We start from the raw sequence: 17,320 nt of genomic DNA on the forward strand, positions 1-17,320 counted from the left end.
TACGTAACGCGTGGTGCTTTGGCGCCAGCAGATTTCGCGGGGTCTCAGCAGCACAGTGAACTGTAAAGCACAACCACTAAGCACCAATAACCCGGGTTAACGGCTGCATCGACGGGTTCAGGCGGCCCGGAGTGGAGCGAGGCACTCGGTGAAGAGAGCAGAGGTGTGTCGCGGGGAAGTAAAGCGTCTCGGGGCTTTCATGGTGGGTCCTTATCCCATCTGACAAGCAGGAGGTGAGCATACAGAGTCAGTGTGGTAGCCAGCAGTGGAAGCAGGCGGGCTCATGTTGCTCAGGTGAATGTTAAGGTGTTCGCTTTTTGCAGGATGAAGGAAGCTCCTCGGTGAGCTGGCTGTAGAAACCTCAGAGTGTGGCAGAAAGCAACAACTAGCTGGATAAAGTGCATGTAGCCTGCTAGCGAGGCTAACTTAGGGCAGCTAGTTAGCAGAGTTGGTGGAAAACTGTCGGTGTTCAGTTCAGACATGGACAGGCAGACGGACCTGTCACTGTAACTCGTGTCCACGCGTGTTTGTGAAGTTTAACCGTGATGTTTGTGTGTCCTGTCTGCAGCTGTGGAGACGGGAGGTGGACACAGCTGGACACACGGCTCTGAGAGGTGAGGAGCTGCTGCTGTTTGCTCCTCAGTCCCGAAGATGTTTGGTGTTCAGATTAAACCTCTGAGCTAAAAACACCAAACCTGCAGCTTCAAACTAAAACTACCCGGTTACAACTCAAACCTACAGCTTTGTCGCGTTTCCCTCACTTAACACGCACCCCCACCCCATACATATATATATATATATATATATATATATATATATATATATATATATATATATATATATATATATATAGTATATATATATATATATACAGTATATATATATAAGATGGATGCAAAAGCAAATATGTTAAAAGAGTTCCATCATGTGTTCAGATTCAAAAAGTAGGAACATTGAGGCTTTTTTGAGAGTTGTGAAAACTCTTGCTAAGGCTGCTTATAGTCAAAATTAAGTTTAGATGATACCTACTGTATCTGAATTGTCTTAATTAGGTCAATTTTACACTTTTCTCTAAATGTGAAACCAACTTTCAAGACATTTTGTGATTTATAGCTGCTGTATTTTTCCCACAGTTTTTAAAAAGCAAACGGTGGATTTACAGAAAATAATTCATACTTGCACAACATGGTGTGCAAATTTTAAACATTGATGTAATTGCTTGCTCCCTAAAAGCACAGTCTAGCTAGAAGATTAATTAACACAATTCAGGACATGAGATTACAGCATAACCCACCAGAGAAATACATAGTCTCCATACCAAACATCACTTGAGTTGAATTCTGGAAGACGGATCAAGGACATAAATGCAACTAATTAAAGTAACGTAATGTTTAATTCTGTGAATGAGTGTGACGTTTGAAGTCCTCACTGTTGCATCCTAAAAACCAATTCTGGTTCAAATCGCACAGAAGACAATTGAAAACATGCATTTTTGGGGCAGCTTAGTCTTGAAACGCTCTGACCCCTGTGTGGAAACGTTCCATATGTTCCCAACTTCACCAGTCCTCAGCCTTTAACTAAGGACTACAGTGCACCTCCACCTGATCACTGTTCAGTGTTTGCAGACTTTTTTGTGGAACATAACTTTGGATTATTTGTGTATAAACAGCCTATTTCGGGGTATGTCAAAAAATATTTGGGAAAAAAAAAAGTAGCTAGGGAAACTAAGAGAAATAGACGTAATGATATCATAGTAATGATACGTAATGATATCAGTACTCCCTCAGAAGAACTGCTAAGCCCGGTAGTACAGTCGCTATAGCAGCCCACTGCTTTTTTGTGCTAAAAAATTTTAAAAGTTACAGAAACTCAGACATGTATTAGCAGTCCTCATAATTTAGTAATTATACAGTGTGAAGCCAATGGACAAGTGCAGGGACGGCGCATCCCTTTGTCCCAGTTCAATGCGTCAACTACAAACCTAGCTTAATCCGTCTTTACTGTCACTGGGGTATAAAAAACCTTATTCAAAATAAGCAAACGACGCCTAGCCTGGTGGGGTGTCAAGTGAAGACTTCACTTCACAGGCTTATACTGGCAGGCCACCAGTGTATACTGGGGGAAACCCTGTGTGCTATTGTCTGGTGTTTATAAAGCAGCAAGCAAGGGGCAAGATTTATTTTCCTTGACGCTGATTGGCTGAAGAGTGAATCAGAGTGAAAATGAGTTTGACAATGGTGTCAAACTCATTTTCATTTTGGGCCAACTCAAGATCACAAACTGAAAAGGGTCGCTTGTGGCAGAGGTTATTGATAAGTCTATCCATTAAACTGTTAAATTACTAACAGCTTCATTCTATTACTTCTTAAAATTGAATAAATATTGAATTTCTTTTCATATTATTGTATCTTGGCATTAAACAGATACATCTACTTTGATTATGGCCAGCCTTGGGTTTGATACATGGGCTGTACTGTAGATGCTAGCTTTTGTGGTAGTGCTGACATGACATTTCCACTGTGTGTATTAAAGCATATTAGGGTTGCTGCTGGCCCTTTCTGCTCATAGATTCTTCCACCAATCCAACCTGCCTTCTGACGTCTTCAGTCTGTCTCCTTTTTTATCAGAGGCGCCTAGTGGAGGTGAGGAATAATGATGGCTACTGCAGGGCCTCCCAACACCTCCAGCTTCCTCCCTCTGTTGGAGACTCTGGAGGACGGTACGGCCGGACAGTCGGAGCAGACGGACGCCTACCTGACCATCGCCAAGTGAGTCTCCTGCTGTGTTACTCTGCAAGTCAGACAGGGAGAAACTAAACAATATCTGTGTTTTCCAGTCGCCTCAGTGGGGAGGAAGGCCGCCAGTTCCTCCCAGCAGTAGAGAAGAACTTCTCACGTTTGGGTAAAGTCATACTGGTGAGTCTTGAGCCCATCTGTTTACACTGCCCAGTTAATGTTTTGTGTAGAAAACATTCTTGTTCACCCTGTGATGTACAAGTTGATTAAAACTGGTTTGGATGCTGTTGTCATTTGGTATCTGACACTTTTAGGTACAAAATAAATCCGTCTGCTGTGAGTTGAATTATGCCAACGATACAGAAAGTAGCACCTGTCAGGCAGATGTTATGTACCCACACAACCAACATACGTAATTTTTTAATGTAGTCATTTTTAGGCCTGCCACAATAAGGAATAAATCTCTTGCCAACTGCAACAGTCTGCTCAAAAGTGGTGGTGGTGAAGTTGCTGTTGATGTAAATCCATGGGCCAACCAATAAATGCAGTGTCCATCCAATCAAATCACTTGCAGGCGGCCCACGACTTGTGCCTCCTCTGAGGTGGCTCCGAGAAACAGGGAGGAAGTGTACAGTATCCGAACATGGATACGAATCTGGCCAGGGCCAACTGAGGAAGAAATGAGTTTTTGAGAGAAAAATCAGCCCGTCTTCCATGTTTCTGGAGCGTGGGAGGAAGCCGGAGCATCCAGAGAGAAACCACAGATTGACATGGAGAACATACAGAGTCCTTCCTGATTGGGATTCATGCCCAAATGCTTCTTGTTATCGATGCTTAGCCTGGACTAAAAACGACCAATGACTGAAAGAGAAATACAAAGATATATTCAAGCCAAAACTATATGTACATATATTATTATTTTTTTGAATTTAAGTTAAAAAAAAATAAATATACATATATATATATATATACATATACTCCATCCGTAATTCTTCATGTGGCAGTTTTAGCTCCACCTGGTTCAAATTCTGTAAAGCAAACAAAAAACTAATTTTAATGACCTTCTGCTATCCAACTATTTATTGGATAATCCAAAATATAATCACCAGATCAGCAATACACTGTGTTGATATAAGTATTTTTTTGGTGGAGATTCATTGTTTTTGCATTTTCGGGAAAAATTGCTAAAATAATCATTTGTTGCTGCTCTGCAACAACTTCACCAATATTTTTTATGAGTCATATCCTCTCTGTGAATTTAGGTGATTATCTCATTGATTGTATTTCATATTATTGATTAAGGTAATTGACAAAATGTATTACTAGTTTTTCAATTGGTGACTATAAGTAGTTTTTGTGACTTTTAGTTTTTGTGTTTTTATGTTGTGAAGGACTTTGAACTGCCTTTTTTGCTGAAAGGTGCTATAGGCTACAGATTAACTGGATTGGTCGGTAGCTTCTTAATGATTGTTTGCATAATGTGCACATTTTGGTTTTTACTTCTAACATGGGCAGTGAGTTGAGTTATTGTGATCTGATGTTCTGTCTTTGTCGTTTCCAGACCCACACAAGCAGTTCCAATGCCGAGCTGAGTCAGGCTGCCCTCCAGGCTTTAGGGTTCTGTGTGTATCACTCCCAGGTTGTTTCCGGAGTCTCCGGTCAGTGGCTCTGATCCGTCGTACGGTTTGAACTTCTGGCGTTGTGTCGTCACAGCTCAGTGCGAGTCCTCTGTTTTGCAGAGATCTTTGCAGCTCAGATACTGTCGGCTCTCTGCTCCCTGGTGACAAAGTCCATCGACAAGAACACCTGCACCAGAGCCTTATGGGTCATCTCCAAACAGTGCTTTCCTGCAGACGTAGTCGGCAAAAACGTGAGCGTTGGCATTGATCGGTGTTGACTGGTTCCTCCATGAGCTTAAGGATACAGACTGCTTGGTGTTGTTTACCTCAGGTGCCGACTCTGCTGGCTGCTTTGGAGACTGTGTGGAACAGAGAGGACATCCAGTCTGCAGTGATGGAGCATGAGGCCCTGAACGTGATCATCAGGTCAGACCGTTGTTCTGCTGGTCACTTTGCAATGATGGACAAAGTACTCATCTCTAGTACTGGAGTAAAAGTATTGATACTCATGGTCAACGCTTACTCAACTACAAGTTAAAGTTACCTGTCAAAACCTTACTAAAGTTAAAGTGCTTACTTTTGAAAATACTGAAGTATTCAAATTTCCAAATTATATTTTTTAATATCAGCACATGCTCGTATTGTTTGAGTTCTTTTACAGAATCTTGTAACTTGCTGAAACTTGATGAACTAACATGTAGAAACACAGAAAGGCTACATCATGTGTAAAAACTTCAGCATAAAAATGACAAAAAAACAAACTAAAAAATGTTCTCCCCACAAACTGCATCAGAAGCTGCATTTCCATGACAAATGTGTTCAAAACTTTGTCAATATTCTGCTAATGTAAACAATTTTTAATTAAATATTTTTATTAAATTATTTATTTATTTTATTTGCAATTGCTGTGTTTCCATTAAATAAGAAATGCAATTAATATTACACCCGAATGAGCTTGTTCATGCAATAAGTAATTAAAAAACATGCCGCATCATCGTCCTCCAACTACTTCCTGTCTTCTTTTTCATAGTTTGCACCAGTGGCAACATCTGGTGGTTGATCATGTGACTCGTGTGATGTGAAAAGTGTTTCCGTAGTAGTTATGTGAAATAAACTAATATCAATACAGCCAAAAAACTCACCTTATTCTAGCACCAAAACTGTTTAATCAAAAAACGAGTGCGTTTCCTTTAAGCAAATTTATTTTCAGAATGGTAAATTGCACAATAATACGGTGAAATGGAAACGCAGCTGGTGGTAACTATAGACACGTTGCATGTTATTGTCTACATCTGGAAATGTTGCACATCCACACATGCTGGAGGGCCAAATGATGATTCTTTTACTTGCCATCCATAGTAAAGTGCTGCAGCAGTAGAACATTTCCGTTAACTAGACCTGGAGATGTAGGTGGTGTTCATTTAGTTCAGTGCACCACAACAAACAGAAAAATCACCACTAGAAATATAGTGGAGTGAAAGTCATAAGGTCCCCAAAAAATAAATCAAGTAGAGACATTCAAAAAACCTTCAAGTACAGTACTTGAGTAACTGTGCTCTGTTACTGTCCACCGCTGCTTCCTGGTCACTTCCTGTTTCCAGCTCTGACCTGCTCTCCTCAGCCTCTCTGCTTGCCTCATTTCCAGGCTGCTGGAGCAGGTGCCGACCCCGATGTGTGACGGCGCGGTGCGCTGGGCGAAGCTGGTCGTCCCCCTGGTGGTGCACTCCGCCTCCAAGGTGCGTCTGCGCGCCGCTGCCGCCTTGGAGATGGGCATTCCTCTGCTGCTGGCCAAACAGATGGAGGTGGCTGCCATCATCGAACCAATGATGTCCACAGTGAGTTTCTCTCTGCCTGTGTGTTTGTGTGACGTATTGCAGTGGATGAAACTAGTTGTGATGAAATGAACTGTGATTGTTCTCACAGAAACTGATCCCAGAGCTGCAGAAGCTCTTCAAGTCCAAGAATGAAACAAACGTCCTGAAGCTCTGGCCATTGTTTGTGAAGCTTCTTGGGAAGGTAAAGCGTCTCCTCTGAATGATGGCTGATGTTTGAGTCATATCCATGACTGAAAACATTCTGCTCTGCACAAAACAAGAGGCTCACCAGGTTACATAAAGCAGCCTCATTTAGATCCACCTTCTAAATGAATCCCAGGTTGAACTTCTGCAACCATGAAACTATTTGAATTTGAAGAGGATTTCTCCCACTGCTGAGACACTGCTGGTTCTGATGTCACTTATTAACTGGTCCAATAAAAACTCAGCAAACGACTGGTTTGGTTTAACTACAGCCAGAAAGTTGGCTGAAAATGATGTAATGTTCACGATGAATCAGTGAAAATGAATGTTTGATCCTTACTCTGGGTTTTATCATTTTCGTCGAAGGTCACAACATAAATCTATGTTAATGTTTCCTGACCTGCATTCTGATCAGTATTTATAAACCCACGTTTGATTCAATAAGATTTTTTAATCAATCGAATGAATAATTCTGTTGATTATTCAATAGAATAAGCGATTATTTTATTGATCCTTCAATTAATCTGAAAAAAGGGCACATTCTGCTGAGTTTACATTTTTACCATGTAAGCCATTTTATTCAATATTCGAAATGTGTTAAAAGATGCAGATAAACAAATATTTTAATTAAATTTTTTAAATAAGAATATGAACATTTATTGCCTAAAATTCAATGACAAAGCAATACTGTTGTGTGTCGTTTGATCATTTGTAGCAAAGGATGCATCTGCAGCTGAAAATATCTTTCTAACATCAACATGTGAGAATTTAACAGTTCTGAATTGACTTAAATGTTTCTATTTTTAAACAGACATTAATGTACTGGATTATAAATATATCTGGTAACTCTGCACCAGTGCAGCAAAATTAAATACACCAACAGCTTCACAGACTTGGTGAAACATGGAAAAACAACTTTGATTTGTTCAGTCAGTGCAGTTAGGAGTAGAACAACAAATGTATAATAAATAATAAACTGAAACTGACAGACAGGATGATTATCTTGGTCAAACGTGTAGAAATAAACTTTACCAAACCATCTGTCAAATGATTCAAAAAGTGCTATTAGAAATTCTTAATATAATGTAAAATAAATAACAGAGCCTGACGTTGCTCAAAGCATAAGGCATAGAATTAAACTGAATAGATCTGCCCTCATGGATAAGCCACATTGTCAATAATCAGTCTAGAATTCTTTCAATATCTGGACTGAAACAGATGCTAATATCGGATTAATAAATCTCTGATTTCTAATATTGTACAAAACCCGCTTAAATGAAAAATCTGCAGAATGCGCCTCTCCTGTTATCCGATCAATTGATTGTCAGAATAATACATATATGAATTGGTAATTAAAATAATTGTTACAGTTGTAGTTGGAACCCTGCTAACAGTTTAGCATCATCATCCTCATCAGCATCAGAGCAGATGAGTGCTGAGCTGTGATTGGTGGTAAATCCATTCCATGTCTGTGCTGCTCAGCTGCTGCATAAAGGCGGTCCGTTCATCAACTCCCTGCTGCACCTGGAGGAGCTGGGCTTCCGAAGCTCCTCCCCCACCATCAAGAAGATCGCCTTCATCGCCTGGAAGAGCCTCATCGATAACTTTGCTCTCAACCCAGGTGAGCTGACCCCGCCCCTTTTTCCTCCAACACATCCTCCTCTTCGTCCTCCTCCTCCCTTCTTCTTATTGCCTGAGATGTGAATCTCTTCCAGACATTCTGTGCAGCTCCAAGCGCATGAAGCTGCTGATGCAGCCGCTCACCTCCATCCACGTCCGGACAGAGGCGCTGCTGCTCACCAAGGTGGAGGTGTGGTGGTACCTCATCGTGCAGCTGGGACCCAATCTGTCCTCCAACTTCGATCAGGTCCGGGATCGCCTACATCTGTCTCCCCCGGCCCTCCACTGTGACGAGTGTATGTTCAGTGTGATGACACCCCTCATCTGTGTGTGTGTTTTGTCCCCTGCAGGTGTCCGTGCCTCTACTCCAGGTGACCATTGGACCCGATTTGCCGTCCGTTCCAAACACTCCGTCTCGGGCCGCTGCTCAGAACGGAGCCGTGACTCCCAGCACCCCAAAATCAGGTTGGCTGAGTTGCTGAGCAGAAAGTTCCCACTGGAGGAGCAACTTCTGCAGGTTTCTTTTGATGTGTGCAGGCAGCGGCAGCTTCAACACTTCGGCCAGCACGCCCCGGATGGGCCTGAACTCCAGCATGCATCTTCCTGCCAGCTTCTCCTCCATTCAGCAGCTGGGCCTGGAGATGCTGCTGCACTACTTCCTGGGGCCAGAGGTCGTTGCTGCCGCAGCAAAGAACAAACTTGTGTTGAGTCTAGGTGGGTGAGAGAGAGCTAGCCCTGTCCCGTCACCATGACCAACTCTACTGGACCATAGGCTCTCCATGAAGTTACTGCCATAAATAATGATGTTGTTTTTGAGATCTTTTTCTGGTAATATCATGGTAATGGCATAATAATCCTAGAACACTTTCCTGAAAAATTAATGAACTAGTCATTTCTAACAAACATGTAATACTGGAACTGGAAGACGTTTTTAATATCCAAAATAAATAAACGAAACGACAAAATTAATATTAAAGTCAGTAAACAGAATAGTTCTTGATTAAGGGACGAGTTTATACCAACACACCAGACTGACCAGAAAGAGTCGTACAAATGGAAATTATTGATCTTATTTTAATTTATCATGTGATCTGATAATATCTGTACTGGTCCCAATACTTCTAGATTGTTTATCGTGACAAAGTCCCCAATTTATAAGGGCAGATCTATTCAGCCTGATTCTATGCTTTGTGTTCTGAGTGATGTCATGCTTTATTATTATTCAGAACTCCCAGTTGCTCTTTGTGAATCATTTGACAGAAGGTTTGTTGCAGATTATTTTACATGTTTGACCAAGATAGTCAAGCTGTTGCTTTAATCTGTTTCAGTTTCTTTATCATTTATTCTACATTCACTGTTCTACTCCTAACTGCACTGACTGAACAAATTAAAGTTGGTTTTCCATGTTTGACCAAGCATGTGAAACTATTGGTGTATTTCAGTGCGCTGTACTGGTGCAGAGTTATCAAATACATTTGTAATTTAGTACATTTATGTTTTATGATTTAAAAAAAGAAACGTTTTAAGTCAATCCAGAACTGTTTCTGTGTATCGGATCGGTAACGGCCGATACTAAGCCTCACACATCTGTATCAGAATTTTAAAAAGTGGATGGGTGATCCTTAGTTCTGCTGTCCACTACCAATGTTCTGTCGGTGTGGAGAAGTCTAGGATAGAAATATCTCTTATTTGGATTATCATGGAAAATGTGTTTCCAGATGTGTGTGTCAGTTCCTCTGCTCTATCAGTGATCTGGCCGTCCGTCCGTCCAGCCTCTGTCCAGTCTGTGGTTCCTGCTGATCCTATAGTGTTTCAGTTTTACTCTGAATGGAAGTAATTCTTAATAACACCACTGCCTCGTTCTTGATGCTGTGAAGCCAATTTTTGACTTAAACCTGCAGGTCAGAGGTCATCTGCTATCAGATTGGTGATTGGACAAAGTGTTTATTTTTATTTTTTTATTTGCTTCTAGAACCTCTGACCCACCCGCTGCTCTCTGGTGCTCCGTCCTTCATGAAGCATGCGGCCGTGCTCATCTCCACCATGAGGGAGGCCTTCATAAACGCCGGCAAAGACGCTCCAGGTACAGAGACATCAACTACTGGAGCAGGTCACACTCAAGATGGCTAAATGTGTTCTTTATTCTTTAATCTGAGGACTGCTTGCTTGGTATGTTTTTATTTCCATCACTGACTTCCGGAAAGTTCTGATACTTTTTTTTTTTCTTTGTTTCTTTAAGTATCAACAGAATGACTTTCTCCCCAGGTCTGTAAATTTGCAGTAAGGGCCAATCTAGATGACGTGAACCAGATGTTTCCTCTGTCCAGATTACCTGCTAGTCTGACTAGGATTAGAAAGCAGCAGAGCAAGTGACCCTTTCAGTGCCAGTCAAATTCAGAAATACTTCATTGATTCCAGAGGGAAATTAAACAAATGAAATATGAACGCCACAGAGCAATTTTGGCAAATCCATGGAAACTGTATTATAATAAGTTCTGAACTAATCCTGAATATAAACCGTTTCATTTTTACTTCCCGCCTTCAGAGCCGCTGCTGGCCGTCATCTGGACCAGCCTGGTCCGGTTTGTCAGCTTGACCATAGAGTCAGGTAAGCGCCGGTTTTTCTAGCTTGTAGCTGGTTTAGTGTGATACAGACCACCATGTAAACACACGGTGGTTTACAGAACCTGAACCGTTCTCGGTTCAGGTTCTGTTACCTCTAGGTTAATCTGAGCAGAACCGACTCTGCACCTCAGTGCGTTTGACGTGACTGTTTCAGAACCTTCTGTCTGTTTGGTGACTCAGCTGTCAGCCTAATTAAACCTGTTGTGTCAAATGTTGCTTTTGATTAAAAAAAAAAAAACGATAAAAATGCAACAAGTTGAGTGTCTAGATTGTCAGCCCAGTTCTCCAGCTGTCGAGCACGGTGGTGGCTGGGTGGTGATTTGTTGCTGTCCGTGAGCTCTGTGATCCTGTGTGTGTGTTACTCTGTGTGTGTGTGGGTGTGTGTGTGTGTGTGTTGCTGTGGCTGCTGCTCAGCAGGCGGCTCTACAGTCGTGGGTCCAGCCTTTGCAGCGCCACACAGAGGAATCTGACTGGGTTGGACTGACTCTAGAGATCAGGGTTTGTTAGCCTTCATCCTCGTCTCCTGCACCACTCAGTCTCATCATCATCAGTTTAAGTCTGAGCCTACTGCTCTGTGCTGTAGGCTGCAGTGAGGACAGTGAAACCCTGAGGGGCGCGGCCCCGATGATGACTCTTCTCAACATCTAGAACCAATCAGATGTCTGTCTTTGCTGGGTTTGATGGGGTGTGTGTGTTTCAGCAGGCAGTAAGAAGGAGCGGCAAGGCAGTGAGTGTCTCACCCTGATGCTGCAGGCGCTGCAGAGCGTGGTCTCCTCCGAGGCTCTCCCTGCAGACAGAGTCCTGGTGAGGCCGATGGAACATGAGGTCGGGTCCAGACCCGGTCACAACACCGGCCCCTCTAACCGCTGCCCCTGTCTTCCCCTGCAGGTTCTGTTGGAGGCCACAGTGAAGGGTCTGCCTCCAAGAGTGCTGGGCTCCGCCTCCTACCAAGTGGGGAAGATGGACGTTCTGAATGTGAGGGTCTGTGGTTTGTGACGGTGTGTGGAAGGTGTGTTTAGGATGATGATGACATCTGTTTGCCTCTCCAGGGAACCCCGGCTCTGTTCGTCATCCTCTTGCTCTTCAACAGCAGCAAACTGCCGGCCTACCTGGAGCACGACAGGTAGCTCTTCTCTCCAGCCTTACCACAGAAACACTCCATGCGTTCCTGATGAGTGATTATTACTTTTGTGGCAGCAGATTCTTCCAGTGCCTGCAGACTCTGGTGTCGTGCGGCCTGTCTGGACCCACGTCTCCTCTGGCCTTCGCCGAGGCCGTGCTGGGCGTCATGAGCAGCTGTGCAGCGTCTCTGCAGAACAAGGAGCTGCTCTGGAGGATGTGGAGTTTACTAGTCGGCCCTCTGACTGACACCATCACACAGGTGACCTACACTTGGGTTAGACAGCACCGCCAATCTGCCCGTCATCTAAAGTCCAGTCATCATGAGGCTTTCTAAAAGCAGAAACATTCTGGTTTTTATTTCTACACTCTGACTCTTCACACAGGGCTTCAAAGGAGAGACAGACTGAATCTGATATTAATATCTATGCTAGCAACAATATTGAAAAAAATTCTAGACGGGTTGAAGTTGTGCCTTATCAATAAGGGCAGATTTCTTCGGTCTTAATTCTGTGCTCTTTGTTCTGAGCATAGAATCGTGGTTTATTATTTGTTTTACATTATATTTAGAATTTCTAATTGCACTTTCTGAACCAGTCTAATGAAAAGTTTGTTACAATTTCTTTTTGTTCCAATTGTTCATATTTCCTATTGTTTCCATTAGTTTCAGTTTACTTGTTTTACATTGGCTGTTCTACCCTTATCTGCACTTAGTGAACAAATTGCTATATTTCCGTGTGCTGTACTATTCCAGTTATCAGATACATTAATAGTTCAGTACGTTTGTATGAGTTTATTAAAAAAAGGTTTTCAGTCAGTTCAGCTGTTTTTCTGTATTCTATCAGTGTTTTCAGTAAATAAGATCGTCTGATCTCCCAGCATTAAGGGAATCTGGGCTGATTTATTGGTGAACCTCAACTACAAAGTCTTTAGTAAAAGTGCTTCCTGCTATTTAGAATCTCAGTCTTCAGGAGTCGATCTGATCCCAAACCTGGCCACGATGTCAGGCGTGGATCTATAGAACTACATTTCTACATTGAGGCTTAAATGTTATTCGTTCCGGCTTAAAACTAAAACAGTTTCTTCACCTCTCAGGTTTTCAGAATTTGAGCTGAAACTAGATGTTGCCTTACTTCATTTGCTTCTGGTCCTGGAAGCTCTGCAGCAGCATTTCCAATGACCTGCAGCTGCCTGATTTTAATTTATTTATTATATTTACACAGAACAGTGAAGACACTATTTAAAAAACACACAGAAAAAAGTCTCACCTACTGAAAGTAAAGCCATGCAGCAGTTTTTCTGTCTTGTTTTGACGGGAAACTCTTTATTCTGACAATATTTCTAAGTTCAAAGTTTGGATCAGAGTTGCTGAAATATTATTATTAACCTTAATAAATGAAATCTGTTACTGCGTCCCTCCCACAGTCTAATGAGGTGAACCAAGGTGACGCTCTGGAGCATAACTTCAGCGCCATGCACTCTGCCCTGATGTTCCCCATCACTCACCTCCTCCAGCAGGTCTGTTGCTGCACGTTTTAAATGAACCGTCAGGTAATGGCGGCGTCCTGCTAACCCTAGTGTCTGCTGTGGCCTCAGGCGTCCCAGAAGTCCCTGCTGTCCTCCTGGTCCAAGCTGTACCGCGTGTTTGCTCGCTGCGCCGCCCTGGTGGTGACGGCTGAGGAGAACATCTGCTGCGAGGAGCTCTGTGTGAAGATGGCTGCCGCTGCAGACAGGGAGGCGCTGAGGGTGAGTGATGAGGGTTTTATTTTCTGCCAATCTGCTGAGCAACTTTTTCCTCTTTTATCCACAGTTTTCACTCCATGTCATTTTTTTTGTTGTTTTTAAGCAGTCATGATTCATGGTGGTGAAATACAAAACTGTTACTTCACAATTTACTGAACAGGTTGTTGCTAGGCAACCAGAGTGAGCGAGTTAGTTCAGTGCTTTTCAGAAAGTTGGGGACAAAATGAGAAAAAAAATTGGCAAAAATAACAACAAAAAAACCCCCCAACTGATTCTGGTAAATCCATCCATCTTCTTCCGCTTATCCGGGGTCGGGTCGCGGGGGTAGCAGCTTCAGAAGGGAGGCCCAGACTTCCCTCTCCCCGGCCACTTCTTCCAGCTCTTCCGGGGGAATCCCGAGGCGTTCCCAGGCCAGCTGAGAGACATAGTCCCTCCAGCGTGTCCTGGATCTTCCCCGGGGCCTCCTCCCGGTGGGATGTGCCCGGAACACCTCACCAGGCGCAGCCAAGGTGTTGAGGGGATCCGATTTGGTGGCCTTAGGATCTCATCTCTGCTTTTTGCAGACGATGTGGTCCTTTTGGCTTCATCAGGTCGTGATCTGCAGCTCTCGCTGGAGCGGTTCGCAGCCGAGTGTGAAGCGGCCGGGATGGGGATCAGTGCCTCCAAATCCGAGGCCATGGTCTTGAGCCGGAAAAGGGTAGAGTGCCTTCTTCGGGTCAGGGGGTTGTCCTGCCCCAAGTGGAGGAGTTCAAGTATCTCGGGATCTTGTTCACGAATGGGGGAAGAAGGGAGCAGGAGATCAACAGGCAGATTGGCTCAGCGTCTGCCGTCAAGCGGGCGCTGTACCGGTCCGTTGTGGTGAAGAGAGAGCTGAGCCAAAAAGCGAAGCTCTCGATTTACCGGTTGATCTACGTTCCCACCCTCATCTATGGTCATGAGCTTTGGGTCATGACCGAAAGAAAGAGATCGCGGATACAAGCGGCCGAAATGGGTTTTCTCCGTAGGGTGGCTGGGCTCTCCCTTAGAGATAGGGTGAGAAGCTCAGTCATCCGGGAGGGACTCAGAGTAGAGCCGCTGCTCCTTCACATCGAGAGGAGCCAGTTGAGGTGGCTCGGGCATCTGGTCAGGATGCCTCCTGGACGCCTCTGGTAAATGTTTTATCTAAAATTTGTCATCATAATTTTAGTGTCTGTTTTTCACCAATTTTTTAAATATAAGTTAAGAGAATTGATTTGAATGTTATTTCTGATTTTCATCTTTCTGATTGGCTGCCAGTCAAATCATCAAGCTACTTTGCTCCTCAAGCTAGCAGAGCTAGCGGGAAATAAAAAAGTTTCTGACATGAAAAACACCAGAGGAGCCGACCAGTAGTACCGCTGTGTATAATTCTGCTGCAAAAAACATAAGCTTTGGAAGTAAAGTAAAATTTGATGTGATTTCATTTAAAATATTACTTACTTTGTTATAATCAAAAGAGGAAGTTGTAATGAAAGATTGTCGCATTTGGCAAAACATAAAATATATGATAAATTTTCTTGCCACAGAACTCATGACAATCTAAAATCAGATGGTATGAGGCGGCATTCATGCTAAATGAATGTAATAATTATTGAACAGTGAATAATAGTTCATGCTTTACATATTGTGTGGTTTTGTCTGTGGGTTTGCATGAGCAGATCTCCGGCCAGGAGCTCATACTGAATTGGTGAAAAGCATTATAATTAATGTCTGATAATTCATTAGTCAGATCTCACTAACACCAAACAACCCAAATAAACTACAAACAATTAATAAATTGATTCCTTCATCAATAATGAGTACAAATCTGCATATTTAACAGCCATGTTTTTGCCAAATGTGCAAACAGTTTATAACCAGAACATGTTAAAATCTCATTTGACAAACTATTCGTCATGACAACAGAGAAGGCAATTTCACTAAGAGCAGTTGTGCATTTTGGGGGGATACTGCACTCACCTCAAGAGGGCGCCCTTGTGACTTCAGTCATGTTATCTGATCTCAGAGAGACCCACATAAAGGTGGAGCAGCAATGTCATGAAGAATTTTAAAAGCTACACAAACGTCTAACTCTGCAGGTTCCTTCCACACTGAGCACCGTCTCCAGCATCCTGCAGGTCATGGTGGAGTGTGTGGACTTCTCTCCCTACACGCCTCACTTTCAGCAGAAGCTGAAGTGTAAGTTTCTTTTATTTTTTTTACTCTTCATTGTGCGGTCGTGCCAATCTTATCTTAACACCTGCTTCCTCCCAGCTCCTCACACTCCGGTGAACTGGACGCGGAAGCGGAGCAAAGCCCTGGGGAACCTGTCTGCCTTCCTGTCCCTGCTGGTCCAGAGTCTGCAGGCGTTCCTGGAGGCCCCCGAGGCGGCCCCCGACGCCACGCCCTTGGCCATGCTCTCCATCATGTCCACTCTCTTTGCCAACCTCATCCTGGCCAACGCCGTCACCGAGGCGCTGGGTGCACTCGTCCAGCCTCTGGCTCTCTTCTATAAGTGCGCTGTGGGCGGCTGCGCTGAATTCTCCCCTCAGCTCCAGGGAAAGGTCAGCACTTCACCTAACCTCTCCATGAAACCATCAGTTTGGTTTAGAGAGGCACCTATTAAATATCAATATCTGTATCGGTCCTGATATTGACAAAATATCTAAATTTGGAGTGACTTCATGCTTTATTTATTTTACATTATATTCAGAATTCCTAATTGCACTTTCTGAACCTTTTGAAAGAAAGTTTATTTTTACGTTTGACCAAGATAGTCAACTTATTGTTTCTGTCAGTTTCACTTTATTTATTTTACTTCAGTTGTTGCAATTATTAAATTAATTACATGATAAATTGAAATGAATTGGATCATTTCCATTCTAAGAGTTATTGAAGGGCAGTTTTGCTTACAGAACTTCATAATCTATTTCATTCTATTTTCATTTGTCATTTATTTTGTCTTCAGTCAGAGGCTTCTTCAGATTGACTGTAATACAGACCACTACAGGAGAACTTTCCTGCCAACAGCCTTCACTAGCTACAAGAATTTGCATTAATGAGTTACAAGAACATTTATTTTCCCTTTGCGATCAATGAAGTATTGTTGAATTGAATTATTCATTATTTATTTTCTTTGGCTATGTAAAATATCTTCCTGCTGCAGTGTTGAGCGTTCTTACAAAATTAAAGTTTGTCTTTGAGAGAGCAAACATGCTTTTTTAACACTATTGATATATTACTTGAAAATGGTCTCAAATCAACAATACTATCGTTTATACTACGTCTGGCACAATTTATCGTCAAGCAAATTCCTTATTGTGATAGGCATAGCTGTTCTACTTCTAATTACACTGAACAAATTAAAGTTGGTTTTCCATGTTTAGCCAACCTTGTGAAGCTATTACTGTATTTAAGTGAGCTGCTCTAGAGTAGAGTTGGCAAATGTGTAATATTATGTCTTTGTTTAAGAAAACAGTTCAGCTGTTTCTCTGTATCAAATCTGTATCAGCCGATACTAAACCTCCGATATGCGGATCGGTATTGGAAGTGGAAAAAAGTGGGCGACGCATCTCTAGTTTGGAGTGTGACTGTTTGTGTGTGTGCTGTAGCTGGAGAAGCTTCTGTGTGAGGTCCTGGGCTGCCTGCAGTCCCGCTCCACTCTGGCCTACGATGACGAACTGCTGGCTCTGCTGTCTCCTCTGCTGTGTGTCGTGTTTCCGCACAAGAACAAGCATCTGCGCTCAGCCGTTGCTCAGTTCTGGAACGCCACCTTTGCCAACACAGTCAGACTCGCGTATCCAGAGGAGCTCAGGTGATTGTCTTCGACGTGTCGTCATAGTGA

At 42.9% G+C, this 17,320-nt stretch overlaps 1 protein-coding gene across 4 annotated transcripts in view; it reads left to right on the forward strand.

Annotated features, from left to right (window-relative positions):
- rif1 (replication timing regulatory factor 1) overlaps window positions 1-17,320 on the forward strand; it is a 27,485-nt gene continuing 10,165 nt past the window's right edge. The window contains exons 1-24 of one of the 4 annotated variants that reach the window (XM_032567572.1): window positions 1-233; window positions 569-614; window positions 2,628-2,768; window positions 2,837-2,915; window positions 4,297-4,393; window positions 4,475-4,605; window positions 4,686-4,780; window positions 6,000-6,189; window positions 6,278-6,370; window positions 7,855-7,993; window positions 8,088-8,239; window positions 8,343-8,457; window positions 8,530-8,706; window positions 9,965-10,075; window positions 10,538-10,600; window positions 11,318-11,421; window positions 11,506-11,592; window positions 11,667-11,740; window positions 11,815-11,998; window positions 13,162-13,254; window positions 13,333-13,482; window positions 15,576-15,675; window positions 15,751-16,040; window positions 17,088-17,290. In XM_032567572.1, the coding sequence (XP_032423463.1) occupies window positions 2,653-2,768; window positions 2,837-2,915; window positions 4,297-4,393; window positions 4,475-4,605; window positions 4,686-4,780; window positions 6,000-6,189; window positions 6,278-6,370; window positions 7,855-7,993; window positions 8,088-8,239; window positions 8,343-8,457; window positions 8,530-8,706; window positions 9,965-10,075; window positions 10,538-10,600; window positions 11,318-11,421; window positions 11,506-11,592; window positions 11,667-11,740; window positions 11,815-11,998; window positions 13,162-13,254; window positions 13,333-13,482; window positions 15,576-15,675; window positions 15,751-16,040; window positions 17,088-17,290 (2,843 nt within the window). In that variant the 5' untranslated portion in view covers window positions 1-233; window positions 569-614; window positions 2,628-2,652. The remainder of the gene's footprint in view (window positions 234-568; window positions 615-2,627; window positions 2,769-2,836; window positions 2,916-4,296; window positions 4,394-4,474; window positions 4,606-4,685; window positions 4,781-5,999; window positions 6,190-6,277; window positions 6,371-7,854; window positions 7,994-8,087; window positions 8,240-8,342; window positions 8,458-8,529; window positions 8,707-9,964; window positions 10,076-10,537; window positions 10,601-11,317; window positions 11,422-11,505; window positions 11,593-11,666; window positions 11,741-11,814; window positions 11,999-13,161; window positions 13,255-13,332; window positions 13,483-15,575; window positions 15,676-15,750; window positions 16,041-17,087; window positions 17,291-17,320) is intronic. The other 3 variants (XM_032567574.1, XM_032567575.1, XM_032567573.1) reach the window with 3 other exon arrangements.

The sequence above is a fragment of the Xiphophorus hellerii genome, chromosome 7 (genome assembly GCF_003331165.1).
Source record: "Xiphophorus hellerii strain 12219 chromosome 7, Xiphophorus_hellerii-4.1, whole genome shotgun sequence".
Taxonomy (NCBI): domain Eukaryota; kingdom Metazoa; phylum Chordata; class Actinopteri; order Cyprinodontiformes; family Poeciliidae; genus Xiphophorus; species Xiphophorus hellerii.